Below are 24,213 nucleotides of genomic sequence, written 5' to 3'. Positions count from 1 at the left end.
TCAAGAAACAAAAACAAAACAAAACAAAAGAAAGGAAAAAGCAAAAGAAAAGAAAATCCAGAATATAATAGGTAGAGAACCTAAGTGGATAGTTCATAGGAAAATATATTCTAAGTACCTGATATATAAAATATGCTGTCAAACATTGTTATACTTACAGTACTAAGAAGTCATGTGCTCCCTCCACCTGGTCTGCCAATTGGCATCAAGCCTTGTTACCTTTATGTTTCATTTCTTTTTTTTTTCTCTTGTGTGTGATTTTTAACCTGAAGGCATACTCTCCTATATGCAGTGTGCTCCGCATCAGAGGAGGAAATCAGCAGCACTACCACTCTGTCTAGGCTCTGCGAGCTCTCCTAATCTTGCATTTCCCCTTCTGGCCCATTTCTGTCCAGGAGCATAGGTTCTCTTTCTCCTCAGAATCCTTCTATCTAGAATGAGTTCCCAATTTCCCCCATATTCCATGCTCCTCAGAATTTGAAGGGACATAAACTGTATTCTGTAGGAAGGACAATTTCAGCTTGGGCTAGCATTAGTAGACCCAGCCTTGGCAAGAAGGATGCTTTGTTCCAGTCGCATTATTGCCAGTGTTGGTTCACTCATTCATACAAGTGTGGACACATGGGTTCCATTGCATCCATGTTGAGGGTGTGTGTGGAGGTCAGAGGACAGCTTTCAGGAGTTGGTTTAGCACAATCTGGAGATTGAGCTCAGCGTGTCAGACTTGCACAGGAAGGGCTTTTATCAGCTAAGTCATCTTACTGTCTCTGCCCCCCTTCCTCCTATTTTTTGAGACAGGGTCTCTCACTGAACGTAGGGTTTATTTTTTGGCTGGACTGGCTGGTCCATGAGTTCGCTCTACCTGTCTCCGCCCCTGTAAAACACATATTTGCACACAAGCGCGTGCACACAGACACAAATACACACACATTCTTCTCTCTCTTACACACAAAACATACACACTTGCACACATACAAAAACACATATACAACACACACAATCACACCCAAACTCATTCACATACATACTCAAACACACATTACAAATGCTCAGTTTTTTGTTTCTTGTTTGTTTTAAATATGGGTGCTGGGGATCCAAACTCAGCTCCTCCTTCTTATCCAACACACACTTAGTGACTGACCATCTCCCTAACCCCATAGATTCCAGTTTGTTTGAATGCCTAATAGTATCATTTTATTTAAAACTAGATAAAAAATATTTTACAATGGGATATGCAGACCTTATGTTGATTTGCTTGACTTACATATCTATCCCTAAAAACATGTTGAAAAATATTTATATGATATAGAATCTCACCTAACTTGGCCTGATCTTAAACTCACTATAAATTTGAGGCTGACCTTGACCTCCTGATTCTCTTGCCTCTATTTTCCAAGTGGTAGGATCATAGGCATACACTACCTACCATTCATTATTTACTTTTCTGCTCAGAGTTTGTACCATTTGGCTTTTGTGAGCCTTTCAGGCTGCTTCTTGTGTGTCCCTGAGATGTCCTCATTATTTACTGAGCATTTTCTTTCTGGTACAAAATGTTTCAGACTCTTGTGGCACTCCTGCCCAACATTGACAGCAGCCCCGGCTCTAAGGATTCTTGTTCCCCTCTAAGAGAGTACATGCTTTAGAAGTGGCTGTGCATGGCATGGATAGGTTTAGTTCCCTTCTGCTCTAGCTTATCTGTCACTAGTTCCTGGGCTTTCTTGGTGAACAGAATTAGGAAATACAATAAATAGAATTTATGTATGTACACACACACATATATTCCTTCCCCACATTAGTGTACATTTATATTTCTCTTTGTGTACTTACTATACACTGTGAACACAGACTCTTACACTGCCGGTTCTAATCCAGTACTTTGCCGCCCTCTTTTTTTCCTTCCTCTGTAACCTTTGACTGTTTTAAGTGTAGCAAAATTTCCAGCTGTGCTGCTCACCCAGCCTTACTCAGCTGCACCCATATTTTTAGCTGTACAGCCAGGATGAGCCTCTGTGTGTCACTCGTTTCACAGCCTTGTATACTCAGCATTTGTTTGTACCTCCCTGGGCCTTCCTATACTTTACCCTTATTAACCCATGATTTTTTACCACAGAAGAGAGTGGGCATGGCTCAGAGAAGATTTTTAAGTTAGATTGTAGTTTTATTTTCTATGTATGTTTTCTAAAATAATTGTATATCTTATTTAAACTTTGTTCTTCAGTACTATACCTATAGCACACAGATAGATTCTTATTCGTATGCCTCCTTGGGATTGTCATATTCAAATAGGTTGTTTTTCACAGACTTACTGCCATTTTTGTATGTGTAAGTATATTTATGACTATGTTTTTAGCATCACATTTAATATTCTTGTTTTCTGATTCTACTTCCATCAGCACTGTAACCAATTTAAATGCACCCCCCTTCTTTTCCTAAGAAACTACCTTAATAAAATGTCTTGTAGCATCTTTTGTGTTTTAAATCATTGATCTTACTAACTGAATGTTTTCTAGGCAGTATCAGCGTTACCTAGCCATTTCAAGAGCTGATAGAGCTGTTGTTCTAGCACGTCATGTGGTGAACTGCAGCCTGGAGGCACAGTAGAGAGGCTGGTTCCTTTATGCACTTATGTGGTGGCTTCCCTGACACTTGGAAGGGCTTTAGCCACCATTAGTGAATTTTCCAATTGCTTTTGTTAATGTTCCCATGGAATTGAACTGATTTTTTTTTCTTTTGGGAGGGGGGTGGGGGTTGCCAGGTAGGACATTTGGTAGATTGACTAGAAAAACAGTTGTTTAAGCAACATGGAGTACCGGTGAAATAGCTGTTGCCTTAGCAACTAGAAAACTGTTCTGTTTGCTAAACAAAGGGATGGTAATTTAGTGATTTAATTTTCTTTGTGGTGTGGAGGCACTACTCAAAAACATCTTATTTTTAGCCCCTGAGTTGGTCTATATTATTGACCAAAATCTGAGAAACAGAACACAAAAGGAAGGTAAGAGATTTTTGATTTCCTTTTTGACTATATAGACACATAACTGCATAATTGTCAGCCTTTCTAGTCAGAGGAATCTTGGCTAACCTACTGACATACTTTGTGTGTGTCTGCTTTGGACCAGAGTACATTAGTCTCAGAATAGCTGTGCAGACTTGGTTGACTTCTGCTGCACTAATGGATCATGGTGCACTTCATTAGGCATCAACCTCATGGAGACCTGGCAACTCTTCCTATTAGAACTGTTTTAAAGGAATCATTTACACACATGGGTGGGGGTGGGGTGCGAGAAAGAACTAATGACATCTGCTCTTTATATAATGACCAAACCTCTCCCTTAAAGGATGTACATTGTTTAGTCTGTATTTTGCATTATATATTTGGCATGTTCTACATACTGCAGATATAGTATGTACTTACCATGTCTGTGAGGCAGTGACTATTCCTGAGCCAAAGAGGTCCTAACCCAGTATTTTTTAACTCTGAAGTGGTAGCTATGAACCTAGGCATTTATTCAGGGTGGAGGGTGCTGAGTGGATAGAACTAAACAAAACATCAATTTTATCACTGAGTTCTCCCCCCCCCCCCCCCCCCCCGAGAGATTGGTGATCTATTCTTAATTAATATTTTATACTGTCTCACTAATCTAAAAATGTGCGATATAGGTGTCTTGTGTATGCACTTACCATATGTACATGTATGGAGGACAGATTAGATATTGGGTGAGTTTTTGGGGGGGACGTATTGTAGCCTTGGCTGTTCTGGGCTCACTTTGTAGACCACACTGGCCTCTTAACTCACAGAGATCCTGCATCTGCGTCTCTGGGTGCTGGGATTAAAGGCGTGTGCTACCATGCCTGGCTGTTGGGTGTATTCTTTAGTAGATTTCACCTTATAAATGCTTTTTAATTAGAAGTGATTTTATATATGTATGTATGATTCAGGGAGGTGTGTGGAGGTCAGAGGATAAGTTCATGGAGTCAGTCCTCTTTCCCGACCAGTGTGACTGCTAAGGATTGGATTCAGGTAGTCAGGCTTGCCAGGTGGGGAAGTGCTTTTACCCACTGAGTCATTTTGCCAGCCCCTCCACTCAACTGTTTTGAGAAACGGTTTTTCTCTGAACTGGAATTCTGGTCATTGTGACCTGACTGGCTGAGCAGTGAGTGAGCCCTGGGATCTGCCTCTCTGCCCCTTTCAGTGTTGGGGTTACACATACCATATCCAGCTTTGTATGTGTGTGGTGGATCTGAATGCAGATCCTTATGCTTAGTCATGTCTCTAGCACATAACGAGAGAGACCCAGAAAAGAGAATACAAAAAAAATTTTTTTTTGTTATTAGTGCAACACCTGGAATTTTAAAAAAGAAATAATAAGGACATAGATATAAGTTTGGGAAATGAGGGATGAACGTGATTGACCAAAGCATGTTATATGCATATGTAGAAACATTAAAATGAAATTCATTGTTCAACATGATACATGCTGACAAATGATTTAAAATAGTAAAGGTAAAGAGACAAACAAACCCAATAATGTTTAAGGGAGAATGGTAAGGGAAATAGATGGGACAGTTGTTGGTGGCTTGCTACCAATATTTGGTAGCAGCCAGTTTAAGGTCATGTGCAGGAGACATTATACTCTCTCTGTCTCTATCTCTGTCTGTCTATCTGTCTCACCCCCACCCCCGTATGTATGTATGTATGTATGTATGTATGTATGTGTGTATGTATGTTTTGGAGGCAGGGTCTTACTGCACAGCCCTGGCTGGCCTGGAACTCACCCTGTAGACCAGGCTGACCTCAGACCCAGAAGTGTACCTGTCTCTCCCTGTGGAGTGCTGGAATTAAAGATGTGCATTGCCATGCTTAGTGATAGCTTTCCTTTGAAATAGACTTTGATCAATATATTTTCATTCACATACCATTCTATCCTACTCCTTTCCCATAGCTTAACAGTGCCTACTGTTGTTGTTTCATGTGCTGTTCTGTTTATAATACGTCTTTGATTACTTCTGTAGAAGTAGTGAAGTAACACTTTAAAGTTACTCATACATATCAATTATATTGAACTTTAGCATCACACTTAGTGCTAAAAACTACTGACTAGTATAATTTCTAGTTGACCAAGTGAACAAAGTGATTCGGCTTTGAATTTGCACCAATTTATGGTGATCAATCATTTCAAGTGAGGTTTGCCTCTGGACTACATAGGAGGCAGCCACGTGTGAGTTTGTACTGAGGTAATTTCTGATGTGTCCACATGGAAAGCTTTATAATGATAGTTAGTAGCTAACTACTTTGGACCTCAATTCCTTCTGATAATGCCTTTATTTTCTGATATATAAATTAAAGGCTAGATAGATTTAATAGGACCTTGAATTGGTGCTGTTAAGGCCTCTGTGCTTAATCAAGTCTGCTATTAGCAAATGCTGAGCTAGTGATAGATCCAGAGATTACTGCCTCTGCTCTGCTAACATTACTTACGACAGTCTGGCCATGTCAATTAGAGATGTGACTTGGGTATCTTCAGAGAATCACATATTTTAGATAATATTTAACAATATTAGTTATATAGTTACGATTAAGTACGTCTCAACGTAGCTCAAAGATTTTGACTGTCTTTATAGCCATTGTGCCTGTAGAGTTGTTAGACAGATGAGCTTAACATTCAAGCGCTTAAACCAAAGGAGAGTTTAGAAACAGAAAGTAACTTGCCCAGAGTGATGGCAAAGGAAACAGAATTGAGATGGTTGTATTCCACAAGTCTGTAAACTTAGCTCCCAGCAGGGCTGAGGCAGAAGGACCACAAGCTCTAGGCTATGTAGAGAGACTGTGTCTTAAAAAGAAAGAAAATTGGGGAAAATAGAGTCAGAACACCAGCAAAACACAAATCATTGCTTTTCCTATGCTTGTGTTTATAGGTCATTGCTGCCTAGCCTGTGTTTTTATTTGAGGGTCTATATTTATTTTTCATTTGCATGTATTATCCTAAGAGTTTTCCTTATGCAGTTTAATTTAACTTTTTATTGCTTTTGTTTTAACTTCTTTTTTTATTATAACAATTATATGTGTTTTAGCTTGAAGTAAGGAAAATAAAACTTTTCAAGACAAGATTCCTTTTTGATATTTTAAAGAATTAACCCTTTTCCGCTGCTTGTGTGGATTCTAACTCATGAGGGTATCATATAGGCTTTGGTGTGGATAAGTCCACACTAATGAATCTCTTGTGGACGGGTTGAAATGGTGCTTGTATTTGGTGTGAATGTTAATGAAAATATACCAGCAGTGTTTGAAATTCTTACAGCTGTATTCAGAGATCTGTTAAAAATTTAAAAGCCCACCAGAAGAGCATATTTTACAAAATGTTGTTCAACTATATCTGTTCATATATATGGACTCACTCATAACACACATGTATAAATTGGATGTGACATCACAAGGCTTGAATTTATCTACTGGCTCTATTCACTTTTCATTTTAGAGACATTGAGTTTGTCACTTTAAAGATTTATTTATTATGTATACAGTGTTCTGCGTACCTGTATGCCTAAAAGCCAGAAGAGAGCACCAGATCTCATTATTCATGGCTATGAGCCACCATGTGGTTGCTGGGAATTGAGCTCAGGACCTCTGGAAGAGCAGCCAGTGCTCTTAACCTCTGAGCCATCTCTACAGCCCCTGAGCTTGCCACTTTAAAGACAATTGCTATGATGTGCAAAATAGAGTTGATACTTGTCCTCCCCAACCTATTTTAGTGGGCTGCTATTAAAGAGTAAAATGAAACTAAAAAAGCATTTTGTTTTCTGAGATAAGGTTTCTCTGTGTAGAATTGGCTGTCCTGTAACTCACTCTGTAGATCAGGCTGGCCTCAAACTCAGTGATCTGCCTGCCTCCGCCTCCGCCTCCGCCTCCGCCTCCTGAGTGCTGGGATTAAAAGTGTGAACCACTACTATTTGGCTAAAAAAAACTTTTAAAGCTTTCCTTCCTTCCTTCCTTCCTTCCTACCTACAGAGAGAGAGAGAGAGAGAGAGAGAGAGAGAGAGAGAGAGAGAGAGAGAGAGAGAGCGCGCGCGCACATATACTATGATGCTTTTGTGGAAGTCAGAGAATACCTTGTAGACTTGTAGGAGGTGTGTGCTTGTTACACTATGTGGGTCCCAGAATTGAATTTAGGTTATGAGGTTTGGTGTCAGCATTTTTACCCACTGAGTCATCTTACCTGCCCCCAAAGCTTGCTTCTTAAATATTTAGTTACTTCTGTATAGGTACAGATAAGCATTGGTGTGTGTGTGTGCGCGCGTGTGTGCATGCACTGTGTACAGTTTGCTTGTGCATGTAGAGAGGTGTGTGGTTGACATCTCCCTTACTAACCCCGAGCACATCAGTTTCAGTAGGCTGGCTGGCAAACAGCTTTTGGAATGTCTCCATCCTCTTTAAGGCTTGGATTACAGGTGGGCACCTCCATGTCAGTCTTTTCATGTGGATTCTGAGGATCTGTACTTAGGTTGGTTCTTGGGTTGCATTTTCTGGGAATCACCTCCCCAACTCTAAGTGGGTAGCTTTTAATTGACTTATTCTATAGCTTATAACTTGGAGCTTCTCATTAGTTTTAATTTAGTTAGATAATATTTCTCTCTGAAATAAAATGTAACTGGCTAGCATGGTAGGGAAGGTGCATTGCTAATGCAGGTTGTAAGTTGTGATAGGGTCATGAAGACTGTCCTTACTCTGCTTAACCACAAAATGAACTGAAATTTCCTTAAAGATTTTCCTAATTTAAAAATAGTCAACTGATAGAGATTGTATTCAAGAATACACCATGATTTCATATGTGTGTTCTGTAATGATTATTAAAAAGGATACACATACACCACCTCTTTACTTATTCTTGGTAAAATAAAGCTATTGAGAGATCGTTAAGAATACTGGCTGCTCTTCTGTAAGACCAGGGTTTGAGTCCCAAAGCCTACATGGTGGCTCACAAATGTCTGTATTCCAGTCTCAGGGGACCTGATGTTCTCATTTGGCCTTCATGGCCACTGAACACATGCGGTTCACAGACATGGATGCAGTCAGAACACTTAAATATAAACAATAGGAAAGTGGAAAAAGCAACATAAAGTTACTAAGTTATAAAACATTAATAGCAATAAGGAAATGGCTCTTTCACTGAGGCCACACTCTTATTACAGCCTAAATGTTCAGCTTGACTAATAGACAGTTTCTAACTTAAAAAAGGATATTGGTAAAGATGCTTGCTGCCAAGCCTTATGACTTGGAACCTACATGATTGGTGGGGGAAAAAACAAACAAACAAAATCCCTGACTGTCACAAATGGTCTTTTGATCTTCACACCTGTGCAAACTTAGCATGCATGCTAAAAGTTTTTTTTTTTAAATTAAAAGTGTACACTTGATTTGGCATTAAAAACAAAAACATTTTGCAGGCTGGGCATGGTGGTGCATGTCTTTCATTCCAGCCACTCTGGAGACAGAGACAGGTGAATCTGTCATAGCTAGTTCCAGGCCAGCAAGGGCTACATGGGAGAGAGCCTGTTTCAAAGAACAAACAACAACACTATATATATGTTTGTGTGTGTGTATATGTATATGTGTGTGTGTGTGTGTGTGTGTGTGTGTGTATACACACACACACACATATGAACAGACACATTAATCTCTGCTTGAAAGGCTGAGAAAAGTGGTTCTTGAATTTAGTGCCTGCCTGAGCTGTGGGATATTGTTTTGTTTTTGTTTTTCTTTTCTTTTTTAAAAGCCTACAGCACCTGGCAGTCTTTTATCCAAGAACTAACCTTCTTAGCTTCCAGGATTAGACATGATTATTGGATGTGTTCAGGGTGGTGTGGCTATAGACTGTTTTTTTTTTTAAGGTCATGAACTATATTGGTGTCTAACTTTTGATATTTTGATAAGATTCTCTCATCTACAAGTTATGTTGGATTGCCTTCATAGCTGTTCTGGAGCACATGTAGACCTAGTTGTAGCCAGAAGTGAATGGCATTGTAGAAATCTTAGATGCACTTGCAAATACTTGGTTGTACATAGGAATCTCTGTATTTTCTTGAGATAGATTGCTCCTTATGCCTTAGCTAGGACGAGTTTAGATTAAAGTCTTCATGCAGCAGGTGACCTGAGTATCCGTGCTTAGGACAGTATTTTGTACTGCATGGCTTTTTGGAGGATGTTAATGATATTAAGAGGAAAACAGTATGGACAAATAGATTGGGATGTGCTGGACATTTTGAATATTTGTCTTTATTGTAGGACTTCTTAGGCCTTTTAAGCATATTTATGACTATTTAAAAGAGGAGGCAGAGGGATTATTCAGTAATGGATTTTTTTTTCCCACAATCTTTTGGTGCCTTTTTGGTGAACCTCTTAGGCTATTAGTACTTCTCATAAAATAGTTTGGGTAAAAGCTTCTTACGTAATCTTTCTTTGGTTATGGGATTGATAATGTAAAATTCAGTGCAGAAATGCAACCTACTGTAAAAAAAAAATCAAAGCAGCAAGATTAGAACCAATAAAATTAAAACCACAAGTGAGCAGTGTATTTAAAGCAGAAGAGCAGACCAACAGTGAGCGCGTATTAGAACATCTTGTTAGTAGTTTAAGGCAGAGTGCATGCTGGATTCTTCATGTGGGTTCAGCAATAGTTGGGTACACATGGACATCTTACATTCTATCCTAGAGCCCTGTAGGTAAAGAGCAGAACCATCCTGAATCTGGATGGCGCCAAAGTACAGCCTGTTAGAAGATACTTGCTAGTGCTTTGAGGTTTAAGATCTGCTGGCTCACATTCAGTGGTTGTATAATAACTACGTAATATAATAAGTAAAAGAGTGAATGAATGGATGAATAAGGTGGCGAGAGCCTTAAATGGAAGGCTGGATCTGCAAGTGATCCTAGAGGACATGTGTTTAATATGAGAACAGTTTATTTTACGTGATGTATATTTAATTAATCTATGAAACACATTACTTTTAATTTATTTTATTTTATAGATGGCTTGTTAAAAGTATGCTTTGCTGTTCCAGCTTAAATTACTGTTACACGATTAGATGTCTTCTGAAGCCTGATTGCAGGGAAAATATTAAGCAGCTAACTGGGGTTATATTTCTTTGCATTTTTAGGCCCTTGATGACCCTCCCTATTTGACAGTGGGCACTGATGTGAGTGCCAAGTACAGAGGAGCCTTTTGTGAAGCCAAGATCAAGACTGCAAAAAGACTTGTCAAAGTCAAGGTACAGTATTAATTATAATTTAATAGTCATTAAATATTTGATACATAAAATCTAAAATTATCTTTGTGTAAAATGAGTTTTTAAAAGTGTTGGCTAAAAAACCATTACCAAACTAAACAATACTTTGTTTTAAAAATATTTAAATTGGAGTAAAGTTTGCTTATTGCAGCTTATAATTTTAATATAGTTTCAGGCAGACTTGATTCTTTGGATTGTTATTTTAGTATTAGAAAGGTCCTTAGAAATCATCTAACTTGATTCTTTAGTTTTTTAAATATGAAAATGATGGCCAGGTGTGAACATACATACCTTCTGTCCCAGTCTTTGGGAGGTAGAGGCCAGCCTGGTCTCCATATCAAGCTTCTTGCCAGCCAGGGCTACATAAATTTCCCCTGCAGCAAAACATCAGTATTGATACTCTCCTGCCGCCCTTCCTGTGATCCTGAGATGGAATCTTGGGCCTTGAGAATACTAGGCAAATATTCTACTTTCTACTTCTATTTCCAGCTTATCCTTTTGTTTTTCTCCCTTCCTCCATTTTTCGAGACAGGTTCTTGCTATGTAGTCCAGGCTGGCCTTGAACTCATAGCTGGCCTTGAATTCATAGCAGTCCTCAAACTGCGACATTCTGAATATTGGAATTGTAGGTGTATACCACCTAATACTTGACCCTCTGCCATTTTTGAAAACTTTCTAAAGTACTTGGATTTTGGCTTAGTTAATGGAAAAATATAAATTTAATTGCTTTTATTTTTAAGAAATTAAGCCGGGCGTGGTGGTGCACACCTTTAATCCCAGCACTCGGGAGGCAGAGGCAGGTGGATCGCTGTGAGTTCGAGGCCAGCCTGGTCTACAAAGCGAGTCCAGGATGGCCAAGGCTACACAGAGAAACCCTGTCTCAAAAAACCCAAAAAAAACCCCACAACAACAAAAAAGGAAATTAACTATAATACTAGTGAGGTGCATTTCTGGTGCCATTTACAAGGTGGAGGCAGGAAGATCATTTCAGCTTAGGAATTGGAGACCAGTGTGCAGAGCATCATGAGATCCTTCATCTCAAAAACAGCAAGAGGGGCTGGATTCGTAGCCTAGTAGCAGAACATCTGCCTGCCATGAGCAAGGCCCTGGGCTTAATGATAGCTACACAAAGTACGAGTAGATGAATGAGTGAATGACCACGAGTGCTTAATAGAAGAAACGCGCCTTTATATTGGAAAACCTCAGGGCAGTACAAACCAAGGACCAGTGAAACATCTTAGAGTTGTGGGTTCCTACCCACTTGCCAGTGATGCACTGAGTGGCACAACTTGGGGGACCCCATTAGATGGAAGGAGAGTGGAGACAGGAGGATGTACAATGTAGATGAGCAGATAACCATGCAACCATTGATTTGAATAATTATCCAAGTGGAAGAGGTGAATTTCCCCTGAGGAGTTCTGTGTGTGTTGCGTGGGTTTCTCTCTTAAGCATGTGCTAAAGCTTCCTGGGCAATTTTGATGTCTACCCTGGCTAAAATCTGTGTGATAAGGCCTCTGAATTAACTGTGAACCTGAAGGATGCCTATTTTGGCCCCACCTTCCCTTTCATTTTCACAGGCTGGTAACTGGAGTTGCTTTGTAATGTGCTTAGGTGGATGTTCTTACATTGACATTTCCTATTCTGGCATTGTACATTTCTGTTTTCTGAGCACAGTGGTACTTGTCAGCACCATTCAAGGGATAAGTGAAAAACCGTTTATCAATTTTATCGTTTATTTGCTTAGGGCTACTTCTAGGATATATTATACTGAATTTGGAAAAACCTTTTTTCCTCCTGGTGGAGGAGTGATTCCTTAGCTCAGAGATAGCATTCCTATGCCAGCAAGAAGTGTGTTCTTTGGGCAGGAGCATCATCACTCAGAGCTTATCCCTGGGCTTGAAAAACAGGTCCTGAGGTCAAGTCCCAGCAATTACATGGTGGCTCATAACCATCTATAATGAGATCTGGTGCCCTCTTCTGGCATAGAGGCAGAATACTCTATAAGTAAGTAAATAAATATTTTTTTAAAAATGTATATAGCTAGGTAAGATGGCACATGCCTTTAATCCCAGCACTTGGGAGGTAGAGGCAGACAGATCTTGGAGTATTTAGGTAAGCCTTGTCTGTATAGGGAGATCCAGGACAGTCAGGGCTACATAGAGACACTGTCTCAAACAAATTAAGTGCATACACTCTACATAGACTTGGTGATAAATTTCCTTATTAGCTTTCATCTGTTGAATACTTATCCCACGTGAAGCGTTATCTGTAGATGTTGGGATTCTGGTGTTAACATTTAGCCTTAACCCTGCTTTTGTGTGCCACTAAAACATGTGGAATGCTGTGGATACAAAACAGTTCTTATAGAATTCTTTTTTTTATAAAGAACTATGTCAGTATTGAATTGGTACTTTTTATTTGTTTTGAGACAGGGTCTTTGTGTCTAGCTGTCCTAGAACTTGCTGTGCAAACTAGGTTGGGCTTGGACTCACAGAGATCCTCCTACCTCTGCCTCCTGAGTGTTAGAATTAAAGGCATGTGTTACCAAAGCTGGCCTATGATGCTTTTTACCAGCTATTAAAAATTTCTTGTCTTAGTGGCTTTAATTTCAGCACTTGGGAGGCAGAGGTAAGCAGATCTTTGATTTCAAGGCCATCCTGGTCTATATAGGGACTTCCGAGGTCAGCTAAGGATACATAGTGAAATCTATCTAAAAAAAATTTTTTTTTATGTAGCCTTGGCTGTCCTGGACTCAACTTTGTAGACCAGGCTGGCTCCGAACTCAAAAAGATCTGCCTGTCTCTGCCTCACTAAGTGCTGGGATTACAAGCGTGTGCCACTGTGTCCAACTTAAAAAAATTTTTTTACATGTATTTTTTAAATAGGAAAAAGTATTTTCCTATCCTCTGATTTCCATAGTCCTGATACAAAGTACAGAAAGTTCTGGCAAAGACTACAAGTGCTTGAATCTTTCTATCATGGTCTAGTTCTATGATCCTGCAGCATTTACTTAGCCTTTCTGTGCTTTGACTTTCTTTTCAATAAGAGGGAAAGAGTTTTGGGGGAGTGATCTGTGTCTCTTCTCCATGCTGGGGATTGAATTTGCCTCTGTCTGTCTGTCTGTCTGTCTTTCTTTCTTTCTTTCTTTCTTTCTTTCTTTCTTTCTTTCTCTCTTTCTCCCTTTTTCTTTCTGTCTGTCTTTCTGTCTCTTTCTCTTTCTCTCTGTCTTTCTTTTCTTTCTTTCCTCTACCTCTGAGCTACTATCCACAACCTTGGAGGTAAAAATTTGATCCTTGTATCTGTTGCTTAGTTCTGAGTAACTGCTGTGGCCATTGGGTGTGGTGAAATTACACTCCTGTAATTTCAGCACTAAGAAGACTGAGACTGGGCTGAGCTACATAGTGAGGCTTGCTCGAACATCCAAAACAAAAATCAGAAAAAGCAAATTTGTGTTCATTGCTTACTATTAAATTAGTCCTTCACAAAATGATTCAATTCCCCATGGACCATGCTCATTATATCTTCTTTCCCTCAAAATTTAAGGACAAGAAGTTGACAGCTAAGTATTAAGTGGTAAAATACAGGATGATGAATGGAAAATCTAGACTTGTAGGTGTGGTGTCTGTCAGTGGTTATTTTCGTTTTTAAAAAGTTTAAACAATTTTTCTATTAATCTGTTTAGTGTTTGGTCTTTTATTTAGATTAAGTGGTCTTTATTTAGTTTGTATTATCTAACAACACATGAGCTAATACATTTTTTTGTTTGGTTTGGTTGGTTTCGGTGTATGTTGAATTGGATTCATATTTTCAGGTGACCTTTAGACATGATTCTTCAACAGTGGAAGTTCAGGATGACCACATAAAAGGCCCACTGAAGGTGAGTCAGCATTATTCTCAGTTTTGATTGGAGACTGAGTCTTGATCCTTTTAATTCACTGGCTGTTCATTATTAACTCAGTATGTAGTTTCCCCCTAAAAGACTAATTGCAATATATTTAGTGTTAAATCATATCTGAAATGAAATCTGTGTTTAAAAATGAAATGAGCATCAAGGAGGCGTTGACTGCTTTCACTCAGGTATTTTCTTTTACTGCGAGAATGTGTTTTCCAGGAAAGAGGAAAGAAAATTAAAACAAAATCCAGAGCTCTTGATTTTGGAGCCACCTGCTGGCAGATTAAATCTTTTGCAGTAACTGGGAGGTTGATCCATCTGTTCTTCACTCAGTAGTAGGCTAGTTGTTGCTTTACTTTCTTGTATGCCAGTCGCCAGTTACAGGACGTTTGAGAAACAGCTGTGCCTGAAAATGCCCACACTTTGATCTTTAGGAATCTTAGGAAATACTAAAGAAGAGTGAAGAAACATTTTGTAGACCTTTGCAGAAAACATATCTTACTTGGTACCGTGGGCTTCTAAAACTCTTGAATTAAAAAAAAAAAGTTTCTTATTACTAACTCTTACCTTGTAAAAACATCCCATCATTTTTTACTTTATGTATCTATTTGTCACTTGCAAGGGCCAGAGGACAAAGGCATGTATGTACAGTTATGATTTTGGCTATCACTTACTTAGCATTTAATGTATGCTAGTGCTGTGCCAAGTCATTTTCCGTCTAGTGTTTTAGTTAGTTTTGACAACATCTACAGAAAAGAAAACTGAAATAAAGAAGTAATTTGACTCTAGTTTCACAAGCAGTAATGTCAGTGTCAAGATTCATCTAGGTACCAGCCTATGGTTGGTTGAGAAGGTGCGTTGTTTGGATTCCTAGTACTTAGTGGTTTCATGTTTCTCTTATGGGAAATCACTAAAAAAGGTGGCCATTTAATCTCAAAACTCTTTGAATAACAAATTTACAGGAAACCAGCACATAATGCGACTCTTGATTTAAAAACTGAGTGTGTTTATTGATTCCTCATCGGACTTGTCAGTTTTCCTTTGCTCCTTACCCTTTGGTCACTCCATGGAGCTAAGGTCTCTTCTCTGAAGGAATTTATCATAATCATCACTATAAGGACCATGCAAGTGTAAATACCAGCATAGCATTTTCGTAATATGATAGAAAGTACTTTAAATGCCTGTCAGCAGTGGGACAGTCTAACCCTTAAGGAGCGTTCAGGACTTTTTTTGATTACTTGTATCCATCCTCAGCTTCCTTGAAAGAAAGATGGGAGGATGGGGAAAGACAGCTATTTTCATAGGCAGTACTTCTCAGTGAGCTGGAATGACCCCCATGAGTTCTTAAGACCCTTTACAGGGTTATCGGGACAGAACTGCATTCTTAGTAATACTTAGATGAATTTGCCTTGGACATTTTCACTAATGATAGATAAAAAAGTCTTGCCAGTTTTATGTTTAATATAAGGCAATGAGATGATAAGGTAATAAGATAATAAAGTAATAGTAAGGTACCAGATGCCAGATATTATGTTATAGAGGAGTTTACTAAATGAGCATGGGGAGAGAAGGAAATTGGGAAGGGTATTCCAGGTGGGGGGGACAGAGGCAGAAGAAGAGAGGGGAGAGGGAGGAAGAGTAAGAGGAAGGGACAAGGTAGGACTGTCGTGGGCAGGGCACACCCCTGTGGCAGGTAAGCAGTGACATTACAGGTGGGCAGACTGAAGCAGAACCCTAACAGTCACTAAAGCTACAGGCACACTGAACACAAATCAAGCCAGTAATTGTTTCATTTATCACCGTGTATGCATTAAAAAAAAAACAGGGTTTAGTATTATTATATATTGCTTTTGGTTCATTTGTCATTAAAAAGCTTTTCTAATATTTAAATAATATTTTAGGTAGGAGCTATTGTGGAAGTGAAGAATCTTGATGGTGCCTATCAGGAAGCTGTTATCAATAAACTGACAGATGCAAGTTGGTATACAGTGGGTAAGACAGTAATTTTCTATTAAAATTTATTTTCAGTTATATAATATTTGTTATAATAATGCAGTTAGTGCTAGATTTCCTGGATTAAATTTTCTTTACTAGTGCCATACCTTTGTATTTATGGTTGTGAGCCTAGCCTTTAACGGCTGAGCCATCTCTCCAGCCCTCTAGTGCCATATTCTTACTGATTATCTTCCAGATCTTAAAAATACTTCCAAGGCCGGGCGTGGTGGCGCACGCCTTTAATCCCAGCACTCGGGAGGCAGAGGCAGGCGGATCGCTGTGAGTTCAAGGCCAGCCTGGTCTACAGAGTGAGTCCAGGACAGCCAAGGCTACACAGAGAAACCCTATCTCAAAAACTAAAAAAAAAAAAAAAAAACTTCTAAGCTGTTTATATGTACATATAATTTGAAATTTAGTATATAGAGTGTATAGTTGGCTTTCTAGCTATTTCCACTTCAAAGTGTATCTCAACAGAAGCTTGTTTCTCCATTTCTAAGTGTAGTTCAGTAGTGCTAGCCATCTAGCCTATTACATAACACGATTTCTCTTAGTAGTTGAATATACTCTCTTCATTTTCTGCTCTGCCAGTTTTCTTGCTGTTACAGTGGTGAATGAATGTCTAGTGCGTGTACATCATCCTACTGTTTCCCTGTCAACGAAGGAGTAGAGAGAGATTGAAGGGATATGTTCTTTACAACAGAGTGAAAATTGCCTTTTTGACTATTCCCGTGGTCAGTGTACAAGAGTATGTGTTTTCCTAGTCCTGGTCAGACTGATGTCATTTATCTTTGGAAATTTTTGCCAGGTTGTGTGAGTGCGTGCGTGCGTGTGTGCGTGCGTGCGTCTCACTCACAGGTTAGCCTTAACCCATAAGCCTCTTGTCTCAGCTTTCCTAGTGCTGAGGGCCAGTAATGTGGTCCTGTAGATAAAGGTATGGACCACCAAACATGAGTCAGAATTAAATCCATGGTATCTGCATGGTAGAAGGATGGAACTAATTTATGCAAATTGTCCTTTGATTTGTGGTATATTCATACAAGTATGTACGCATACACACTGTGCTGCTTAGTTTTATGTCAATCTGTGACACAGGCTAGAGTCATTGGAGAGGATGGAGCCTCAACTTGTAAAATGCTTTTATAAGATAGAGCTGTAGGCAAGCCTGTAAAGATACATTCTTACTTAGAAATTGATGTGGGAGGAGCCAATCCATTGTGGGTGGGGTCACTCGTGGGCTGTTGGTTCTGGGTTCTGTAAGAAAGCAGGTTGAGCTGGGAAGTAGAGGCAGACAGATCTCTGAGTTTGAGGGTAGCCTGGTCTGCAGATTGAGTTTCAGGATAGTCAAGGCTACACAGAGAAACTCTGTCTCAGAAAACCAAAAAGAAAAAAGGGAAAAAGAAAGAAAGTGAGCAGTCTGAACAAGCCAAATGGAGCAGGTGATGACCTCTAGACATCAGCTCTTGCCTCCAGATACCTGCCCTGCTTCAGTTCCTGTCCTCTTCCTTCAATGATGGACTATGATGTAGATGTGTAAGTCAAATAAACTCTTCCCTTCGACCCCTGCCCCAAAGTTACTTTGGTCATGATGTTTCAGCAACAGTAACCCTAACTAGGGTGGGTGGGTGTGTACATATGCACACACACACTCACACATAATTAAAAACTTAAAAATTCAGGTCTGGTAACTTTATTAGAAAAGTGCTCTGTCCAGATTTCTAAGGAGTATAGAGTTTCTTGAAATTCTGTGTATCATAAAATAAACATGTATTCTGTATCTTCAGCAGTTTTCAAAGTGTAACATGATTATTACAGTCAAGTGAGTCATTACCTCTGTCATTCATAGCAAACCTTGTAGTGCCTTAAATCAGCAAAGTGTAGCTTTACCACCTCAAGGAACATTTGCTAATACCTGGAAATGGTTTGTGATTATGACAACTGGGAAAGGAATTTTTCTAAGATGGAGCCCCCATTGTTGTATAGGATCATCCTGTCACTCAGCAGCTTATGTGGTACAGTTTATATATGGGGATGTTCAATTGAGGAACCTTACTGTAATGTAGATGCAGGTATTTTTGTTGGGGCCCAGATGATGTATAAATTTGTAAGCGTACCATATTTTAGGTAATTCTATGGGTGCCTGCCAGCTCTTCTTTCTTTTACCATTTTGAGAGGGACTGGTTAGTATTAAATGGTTTCCTCTTGAAATGCCACCTTTTGTTTAATTTCCTACTTCAAGAAGGGATTTTATTTTAGCATTTAAAAATATATATATTTATTATGTATGTAGTGTTCTGCCTACATTGTATACCTACATTCTAGAAGAGGGCATCAGATCACATTATAAATGGTTGTGAGTCACCATGTGGTTGCTGGGAATTGAACTCAGGACCTCTAGAAGAGTAGCCAGTGCTCTTAACCTCTGAGCCATTTCTCCAGCCATCAAGAAGGAATTTTAAGATTTGTGTGTGTGTGTGTGTGTGTGTTTATGTGAGAAAGAGACAGAGAGACATGGAGAAAGGATGTGTGCCATAACATGTGTATAGAGGTCAGAGGACAACTTGCAGGAATCAATTTTCTGTTCCATTGTGAATTTGGGTCTTAAGGTGTGGCATAAGTTCCTTTATCTCCTGAGCCGTTTCACTGGCCCAAGAAGGATATGTTTATTGAAGATGTGTTCTCCTAGAACCAGCACACTAATAACTATAATTACAGTTATTTGTTAGAAAACATGAAATGTGAATTCCAAATGTAATTCTTAAAAATGGGACTATTTGCACTCAGAAATTGTAATGATTTCTGACATCATCTTACAAAAGCTCCTCACTTGCTTTCATTTTCACTTCCTCAATAGTTTTTGATGATGGAGATGAGAAGACATTGAGAAGATCTTCCTTATGCCTGAAAGGAGAGAGGCATTTTGCTGAAAGTGAAGTAAGTGATCAAGTTGAATGAACACATCTTTTGCCATTATTTTTGCTTGTTCAGGACAGTGTCTCCTCTCAGTGTGTAGCCCTGGCTGTCCTGGAACTCACTGTATAGACCAGCTGGCCTCAAACTCACAGAGACCTACCTGCCTCTGCCTCCTGAGTGCTGGGATTAGAGGTTTGTGCCATTATGCCTGGTTTGAATATGTTATTATTTTGTATGGAAGGAATTAAGTTTTGTTTTTTCAATCCAGCCAACAAATTTGTCAATCAGGAAATTGCAATGTGATCTGTGAGCTACATTGAAAGCCCTGAGTCTTTCAAAATTTGCCCTCTTTGTTGTTTAAAGCAAGTTAGTACTTTTCCATGAAGAAATTAGGCTTGTTTAGTTACCTTGAGGCTGCCTTTTAAAAAAAACAAATCAAATACGGATTCTGTGAGTCCTAGTCTGGTCTTGATCTCAGGTTTCTCTTGCTTCTATATCCTGAGTGCTGGGATTATGGACATGTACCACTGTGCCTGGCCTTTTGGGCCATTTCTATGTAGCTTTATGTCATTTGTAAGTAATTGTGAGAAAGAAATATCTGATTTACTATTCCACCCAGGTTGTTTAAGACTTTAAATTAAAAACTTCTTAAGAATTAATAAAAATACTTGAGTTGAAGGCTATAAAGATGACAAGCAATTAGGAACTACATATTGACACTGTAGTTTTGCCTAGCTGCCCTTTCTGAAACCACCTTCTTTATCTTTTAAATTGCTTTCTCTTTCACAATGTTAATCAATTCCCTGATGTTAAAGTATGTATTTTGTTTGTTTTGGGGGGGACCTACGTTCCTAGGTAGCATGTATCGTAAGAGTAGGCTTTATCGTCTTCCCTGGCACAGGAAGAGAGTTGAGCATTTGGTTGTTAGCCAGATGTAATGAAGTGCATGTCCACCAGAGGCTTTACTAAGTGACTTACGTACATTGTCACATTCTCTGCATTAAGCATGGTTGCTGTTGTTAATCACTTCTAATTAGTGATTAGCCGTCAACTCCAGAGCTTTAAAAAAAATTTTTTTCAGACTAGCACTTTTCTAGCATCAAAGCCAACTTTTTACTTGAAAGCTGGGCCAAGAAAACTGGGCCAGGGATCTGAACTCAGGAGCTTGAGTCCACATTACAAAGTAATATGCTATGCATGGTCCAGGGCATTCTTTCAAAAGTGACTGATAAACACTGTGACTGAACTGTCACAGCTTTGTCCTCTTTGTTTAAAAGCATCTTTGTTATGAGACACTTTAGTATTGTTTACTCATACGTTAGACCGTAGTTTTGTTTTGAAAATACTTAAGCTTAGCCAGGCATGGTGGCACACACCTTCAGTCCCAGCAGAGGCAGGCAGATCTCTGTGAGTTTGAGGGCAACTTGGTCTACAAAGCAAATCCAGGACAGCCAGAAAAAGGGGAGGGGAAAAAAAAAAAAGAAAAAGAAAATACTTAAACTTTCCTCAATGATTAAAACTTAAGTATTTTAAGTTTCTTGTAGTCCACCACTCCCACACTTCATAGTAGAATGCTTGATAGTTCCGGATACAGTTTGTACTGTCGTGTCTTGGTTCCTGCTGAGCCCACCAGAAAAGCTTTCTCCTGTGTAATGTCTTTCATGGGCTGTTTTCCCAGCTTAGGTGACCCCATCCTTTTCTTTAGCGCTTCCGTTTAGTATTCTTTATGGTTTTTTGGTTACTTACTCGCCCTGTGAAATTTAAACTACTTTAGGAGGAATAGCCACATTTCCTTTCCTTGGGGATTCCTTCTTTTCCCAGCAGTGTTTTCTCTACAAGAGCCTTCCATAAATAATGATTGGATTGCATTTGAAGGTTTTATTTGCTTTGCTTGTTGTTGTTTTGCTGTGAGGTCTCTCAGTGCAACACTTGAACGAGCTCTTTAGTTGATGCTGATTTCAGAGTCTCTCAAATGCTAGAATTATAGGTATGTGCCATTACAGCTTGCCTTAGTTTTAGAGGTTTGTTCTTTGGTTGTCTTTTTGAAACTGCTCTCTATGTAGGCTAGTCAGATATTGAACCTGTGGCATGTACTTCTTCAGCCTTTCTCCCAAGTGCTGGATTACAGCTTTGCTCCAGCACACCCAGTTTTGAAGGTTTGTTTACATGCAGGAAATCAGACTACCTTGGAGCAAACGACCTGGTGAAATAATCTTTCTTCATTTATGAGGCTTATATGTAACACCATTCCTTTATAATGCACATCCAGTTATTTCTAGTAAGTAAATATAATGGCTGAAACCCTGACTCTTCACCTGATGAAGGCTTGGGTTAAAGAACTATCTAATGTAATAGTTTTGCTATTATGAGAATTCATAGGGCAGAGAGAGACTGAAATAGTATGAAAGAGCTGTGTGTTTTTCTGTGGTGCCTTTAAGGAGGATGTTCTTTCTGTGTATACTTTCATTTATGTTTTGCGAAGGAGTTAGGATAATAAAGGTGTGATGCAATCATTAATCCCTTCCCATGTTCCAGTGCTGTGCTAAGGACACGTATGAGCTGGGTGAACATGACATTTCTATTTGAGTAGCTTACCCTCTACTAGGGAAAAAAAAATTAAACAGTCAGAAATACCTTATAATGTTACAGTATTAAGGTTTGGTAAGGAGAGTATATCAAAGGGAAAGCAGTCTACATCTGTGTATACCTTTTCTTTTGTTTGCCAGGTACTCAGGATCAAACCTAGGTCCTTGGGTATGTTTGGCAAGTGCTCTGCCCTGTTGATAGCATCCTCCTTTTTTTTTTTTAAACACTCTAATATCTAACTTTAGGAAATCTTACCTTAAATAGTTCCTCAGTCTTCTTTTCCTCTTGACAATTTCCCCAAGAATACATCATTTCCCCAGTGCTCACAAAATTATCTCCCAACAGCAAGCATTCTATTGGTAGAAAAGGGGGAAAAAGTATCTGTATGTGTTTGTGTGTGTCTTTCAGTGTGTTTGTGTCCTTTTGTCCGTGTAAGAAGAAAACAGACACATTGACAACACTGATCTTTAAAGGGTCAAAGTTAATTAGAGTAGTGTCTTTGAAGTGCTTAGGCTTTGGGTATACTTTTCAGGCAATAATACTTTTCAAGAAATAACGGCTGAAAAAAGGAGAAGAAAAACTTGTTAAAAATATATTCCTGTGAGATGTGTAGATTATATCAAGGAAGGAATATTCATCTTCATACCAGCATTTATACTGTATGCTGCAATTTAGAAAGGAAAGCCCCTTTCAAGCTACTAGTGCTTATCTTGATCTTACATTGTTTTGGTTACTAATTAGAGTTTTTTATGGATTATGATTTGCTGTGGACAAGCAAAGCTTTTGAGCTGTGGTTGGCTTCATCCTAGGAATTAACCCTTATAAGTTAGGTGTGTGTTTGGGTAAGTTGTTGGTTTTTTGTATTTTGGTGGTTTTGGGGTGTCTGTGTGGCCTTCTAATAAGTAGTCAGTTACCTAGATAGGCAGCCAGGGCTTGATTTTTCTTCCTCTCTCCAAGTAATGGCCTCAGTCATATCTTTGAAGCTAGAATTTTCTTTCTTTAGGAAAGTTGTATTGTAGCCTTTCTTGGTTGAAAAAAAATTGAAAATATGAGCCTATTATACTGGTTGGTTTAAAATGAAGAAAGCATTTACAAAGTAATAACTTGTGTTGGGTTTGTGTTCTCACCCACAGACACTAGACCAGCTCCCACTCACCAATCCTGAGCATTTTGGCACTCCAGTCATAGGAAAGAAAACAAATAGAGGAAGAAGATCTAACCATATGTAAGTCAATTTTCATAACTGTTAGTGAACCTGAATTTTTTATTCTAGTATTGCCTAATAGTTATGATTTTTAAATTGTAATTTGCAAAATGCTAACGAGATCTAGTGATGTCAATTCTAGAAGTGATTTAGACTCCTCAGCATGGGACTGAGCTCCACGCCCTTAGCCTTAACAGCTGTGTTTACCTCCAGCTCTTCCTTTATACATTTTGATGCTGGTTTTGGAGTTGAACTAGTTGTTCCGTTTCACCAATTTTCTGATATCGTGCTTTTATTCATGGTGTTTTCTGTGCCTCCCTTCCCTGTTATCACCTTGCTTACTCTGTGCCTCCCACCTCTATGTGAACCATTTTATTTTTCACTGCTTTTTCCTTTGAAACCAGGCATGATTTTTCTTTATGAATCTCCTAAATTCTTTGCATTTGCCAAAAGTCATAGAGAAAATTTCATCTCTTACTCTTGTCATTGGTGGTTTTCTTTTTTAGTATCTATGAAACAAATACCTGAAAGGGTTAAAACACTTCCTTGAAGCAAGAAAAAGAAGTTGGAGTAGATAGGACAACATAACATTTTTAAATTTTCTCTCAGAAGTTTTCTTTTAAAAATTAATGGCTTGAATTAAAATTTTATATATCAATAATAAAAAATATAATCATGAAGCAATATTGTTAAACAACTAAAAATAAATATTAAGTTGGATTATTTAAAACCTTAAGTGAATGCTTTCAGTATATAAAGTCGGATATTAAAACTGATTGCTTGTGCACCCTCAAGATGTAAGGTAGGTAAGCTCACTCACACTATTTAATTACAGCCTCACAGCCACTTGTGAAGAGAAATAGGCATTATTTGTTTCTGGAGAGATGGATGACAGTTAAGAAGGATTGCTTCCCTTGCAGAGGATCTGAGTTCAGTCCTCAGCTCCAGGGGTTCTGATTTATTTCTTTTGGCTTCTATGGGCATCCATTTGCACTCCTCTACACACACAGATACTTAACACATACATGCATGCCTGCATACGTACGTACATACATACATACATACATATACACATACATGAGTGAGTAAATAAGTAAATAAAATTTAAGATTAGGGAATTCATTCTGAGGCAGAGGAAGGAGAACTGGGCCTTGAACTCACCATTGCCCCACAGGCTTTTCCGGTTCAACTGACAAATTTGGTTTAAGTTACTTTCCAAATTAGTTTTAATAGTAAATAAACTCTTATTTGAGGAAGGAAATTAGAAGACAAATCAATGCATTGAAAAGATATTAGTTCCTACCTATTTACCTTGAGTCTTCTGGAAACAGTTTTCTTTAGGTGCCAGATA

At 38.8% G+C, this 24,213-nt stretch overlaps 1 protein-coding gene across 10 annotated transcripts in view; it reads left to right on the top strand.

The window, feature by feature from the left end:
- ARID4B (AT-rich interaction domain 4B) overlaps positions 1-24,213 on the top strand; it is a 119,286-nt gene that overhangs the window by 34,594 nt on the left and 60,479 nt on the right. For all 10 annotated transcript variants that reach the window (XR_014781464.1, XM_084794165.1, XM_084794167.1 and 7 more), the window contains exons 3-7: positions 10,147-10,257; positions 14,087-14,152; positions 16,069-16,159; positions 19,014-19,093; positions 22,792-22,883. Coding sequence is in view for 9 of the 10 variants with exons in the window: in XM_084794165.1 (XP_084650291.1) it covers positions 10,147-10,257; positions 14,087-14,152; positions 16,069-16,159; positions 19,014-19,093; positions 22,792-22,883 (440 nt within the window). In the remaining variant the exon portion in view is untranslated. The remainder of the gene's footprint in view (positions 1-10,146; positions 10,258-14,086; positions 14,153-16,068; positions 16,160-19,013; positions 19,094-22,791; positions 22,884-24,213) is intronic.

This window comes from Acomys minous (genome assembly GCF_964271855.1).
Source record: "Acomys minous genome assembly, chromosome: 9".
Lineage (NCBI taxonomy): Eukaryota > Metazoa > Chordata > Mammalia > Rodentia > Muridae > Acomys > Acomys minous.
Note: the sequence above shows the minus strand (reverse complement) of the source record. Positions and strands in the feature narration are given on the sequence as shown.